This window comes from Mus pahari, unplaced genomic scaffold (genome assembly GCF_900095145.1).
Source record: "Mus pahari unplaced genomic scaffold, PAHARI_EIJ_v1.1 scaffold_14452_1, whole genome shotgun sequence".
NCBI lineage: Eukaryota > Metazoa > Chordata > Mammalia > Rodentia > Muridae > Mus > Mus pahari.
The window spans coordinates 4,516-8,674 of NW_018392989.1; the positions used below are offsets into that span (position 1 = coordinate 4,516).

The window sequence follows — 4,159 nt, forward strand, 5'->3', positions numbered from 1 at the left end:
TGGGCCTCCAATAATGAACTCAGAGGCTCATGGAGTTCAGGGTGGGTCCCAGGCATCCTCATCAGCCTCCACCTCAATACTCACTTTAGTCTGGTACCAGGACTCAGCTTCAGCCCGACTTCTCTGAGCAATATCCTCATACTTGGCCTTGACCTCAGCAATGATGCTGTCCAGGTCCAGGCTGCGGTTGTTGTCCATGGAGAGGACCAGAGTTGTGTCTGAGACATCAGTTTGTACCTGAATCAGTTCCTGCAGAACAGAAATTGTCATGGTCATCTCTGTGTGGATCACAGAGGTTCCCAACACTTTGCAGGGGACAATATAAAGGGAGTGAGAAGGAGAAAGAGAAGGGGAGAACTTAGGAACTTACTGCCTCATAAATAACTCTCAGGAAGTTGATCTCATCTGTCAGACTGTCTACCTTGGATTGCAGTTCAGTCTTGTTCATGTATGCAGAATCTACGTCCTGAGAACACCATGAACAACAGAGAGTAAGGTTAACTCTCTAGCCCAGACCATTCACCTCTGTCTCCACCACCACCATTTCTCTGGAATGGAACAGTAAGGCAATGACATTTCTGTCTCTCAGTTGAGGAACCCATCTCCATGATAGTCAGCTCACCTTCTTCAGCATCACAAATTCATTCTCTGCTTTTGTACGCCTGTTGATTTCATCTTCATATCTGTGAGAGGAAAGGTTTACCACATTGGAGCCAATGAGATGATGCCATCAATGGCAGCCTGTGACTCTGCCCCCACAGTCTATGAACATAACATATCCAAAAGTGGCTAAAAGGTGATTTTGTTTTTTAATATACTGATTCATTCCTTTTCTATCCCCCAATGTCCTATAAGCCTAGGTCCTCCTTGGCATTTGCTCTTTGATAAGAAGCTGTCATTGTCATCTCTGTGACCAATTTTTCTTAAATCATGGAGCCTTCCTCTTGATTTGAGATTCCATTTTTATGAAGTTAGGGGACTGGATTCTCCCTTCTTTGTAACTCACTTGCTCTTGTAGTCCACCACCGTGTCCTGCATGATGCTCAGCTCAGAGTCCAGGCGACCCCTCTCTCCAGTGATGTTCTGCATACGTCTGCGGAGGCTCCTGATGTACCGCTCAAACATAGGCTCCAAGTTATGCCTCTGGATCTTGCTGCCCTGCTCCTGCAGCAGGGCCCACTTGGTTTCCAGGACCTTGTTCTGCTGCTCCAGGAATCGCACCTGGAGGGGCCAAGCATGGAGCATGAGGAGGAAAAGTTTGTCTTTCTTCTTCTATGACCCCTGCAGTAGAGTGGGTGCCTTCTCAGGCTGTCTGACTGAGCTCATTCAGTGTAGGTAGAACCTGCTCCTGGGTCTGAGAGGGACACTCTAGAGTGAAGCACCACCACCACCTCTCTAAGGAAGGCAGAGCACTCTGGCAGAGCACTGGCAGCCTAGCAGTGTGTTGAGGAGTGTACTACAGCTTAGTGGGGCTGGCATGTCCCCCAGCTGCACTATACGCAGATATAGACTTTCATCTCACTACAGTCCTCTATTGTGTGAGTCTTCAGGTCAACTTAGTCCACTGTGATTAAACACCCTTGTAGGACCAACTCTGGAGGGGAGGAACACTGACCCTGATTTCCAGATACCAGTCTAACTGAAGAGGAAAACAAACCAGGACAGAGGATTAACTAGAAACACAGGCAACATCTGAGCCAAGTCTGAAACTTCTTCTCTCCCCCTTGGTTCAGCATTCCCTGTAGACACAGGCTGCTCTAGGAAGGACCATGTCTCACCTTGTCGATGAAGGAGGCAAACTTGTTGTTGAGGGTCTTGATCTGCTCCCTCTCCTCAGTCCTGACCCGCTGGATGTTGGGGTCGATTTGCAGGTTCAGGGGGGTGAGGAGGCTCTGGTTGATGGTGACCTCTTGGATGCCTCCAGGTGGGCACACCGGGAAGCCAGCTCTTCCATAGCCACCACCAAAGCGAGCTCCAGCACCAAAACCAAAGCTACCTCCAGCTCCTTCTCCTATACTGGAGCCTCCTCCAAATCGGCTGCCATAGCTGCACCCTCTGATGGAGAGCCTCTTGGAGTTTCCTACACCATAGAGGCTCCTGCTACCAAAGCCAGCTCCCCCACACACTGCACCGGAGCCACTGATGCCCCGGGATTTGCACAAAGACACGCTACTGAACCCAAAGCGGTTGAGGACAGGCACCCTGGCTGAGCTGGTACTGAAGCCACAGTGACTGCTTTGACTCCTGAGGGTATTTTTGGTAGACATGGTTCCTGGAGATGAGAATGGGATGTGGAGAGACAGAGTGCAGAGCTAACAGAATAGTGTGTGCCGTGTTCCATGCCACAGCTTATATATGGTACAGATAGGCTTGCCTGGGTCCTGAAGGCAAGCTTGCAGAATTAGGACAGGGATTTACAGACAGTGAGGTAACACCTGGATTATTTCAAAATGTTATGAAACATTGAGATTGCTCTTTTGGCTTCCTTTGGCCAGGGACAGTGCTCCTGACTCTAGTATTGACTTTAGCTATGAACTGGAGGTCAGCTCTTCATTCACCATATCTCGGAGTTCGTCACCATCTCTACAAAGATTTTTGCATGTCCTGTTAAGTACTGCCAGCTCTGCTAACAGCCTGCCTGCTCTTTTCTCCCAAGGAGATACTGGAGACCAGATGTAATTTGCTGCCAACAGGAAAGCGATAGCTGACCTTTTGTGATAAGAAATATGAAGTATAACCTGTGTTCCTTTATGTCTCATTTGAAACATATGCAAAAGTGAAACGTTTTTAACCCACACCTAGAAGAAATAGATGATTTTCTAGAGAGATGCCATGTACCAAAGTTAAATCAAGATCAGGTAAACGAAACAATCCCATAACCCCTAGGGAAATAGAAGCAGTCATTAAAAGAATCACACAAAACAAAACAAAACTCCTCAGGGAAAGATGGTTTCAGTAAAGAACCCTATCAGACCTTCAAAAAGAACTAATAACAATACTCCTCAAACTATTCCACAAAATAGAAACAGAAGGAACACTGCCTACTGTGTTCTATGAAGCCAGAGTTACTGTGATACCTAAACCACATACTGATCCAACAAAGAAAGGGAATTTATGATCAATTTCACTTATAAACAGTGTTTCAAACATGCTCAATATAATTCCTGCAAAATGAATCCAAGATCAAATCAAAACAGTCATTCACCATGACCAAGTAGGCTTCATCCCAGAGGTGTAGAGATGGTTCAATATTAGAAAATTCATCAATGTAATCGATTATATAAACAAACCCAAAGTTCCATCATTCTTTAGCAGTTGTTGAAGGTCAAGAAGCAAATAATTCACTGTGTTGGGAAAAAGCAAAAGAACATATCCTAAGGACTCCCACTACATTTTCAGACTTCACTTAATCATGGGGTGGGAGAACTAAATTCAGTGTCCCAGGCTCCAGGGGAACTGGGGACTTCCCTATGGATAAATAGCTTCTGTTGTAAACAGTCATCTGANTCCAGACATCTCAGGGACAATTTCTCCATCTTGCTGCCAGGGTCAAACACGTTGATGATCCCAGGCCTAGGAACAAACTCTTATCAAACTTCCCTGAATGTTTTCATAATTGTCTGTTGATCAGTAAAAAGTATAGAATTTGCTGTTATCTATACCAAGGTGCATTCCTTGTAAATATGTATAACCAATGGCCTGTTATGCCTTAAATAACAACATGAAGCTGACCTGCTCCTCTGTCCCCTTCTCACTCGGAGCTCTGGGCCTAATATCTAGGATGATGACTCTAGGTGCCCTGGAAACTCCCTTGTGGGATGTGGATCAGACCCTAAAATGCCTGCATCCCTGAGTGCTCAGAAAATAAAGCTTTAACCTTAAAACCTCTGAATATAAAATAAGTGTTCTCAACTGTTACCCTGAATCCAACATATAGGGCTAATTTTGGAATGAATGTACAATAGGTTGTGAGAATTATCCTAGTCCAATAGAGGGCCTCTAACTCAGCCATGTGCTCATTTAGACTATTTGGCTATTTATTAAGAGACTGTGTGAACTTGAAATGTTTCCAGATGGGCTCATAGATGTCCATAGCAGGCCAACTGGGAAGCCTCAGACTGTCTTGGCTATCAGATATCCTGCTAGTTACTCTTGGGAA

General features: G+C 45.5%; 1 protein-coding gene across 1 annotated transcript in view; it reads right to left on the reverse strand.

Annotated features, from left to right (window-relative positions):
- Positions 1–2,267, reverse strand: part of LOC110315293 (keratin, type II cytoskeletal 6A-like) — a gene marked incomplete at its 3' end in the record, with an annotated part of 3,657 nt that extends 1,390 nt beyond the window's left edge. The window contains 5 exon segments of the mRNA XM_021189380.1: positions 20–249; positions 371–466; positions 623–683; positions 1,007–1,221; positions 1,779–2,267. Of these exon segments, the coding sequence (XP_021045039.1) occupies positions 20–249; positions 371–466; positions 623–683; positions 1,007–1,221; positions 1,779–2,267 (1,091 nt within the window).
- Positions 2,268–4,159: the final 1,892 nt, after the last annotated feature.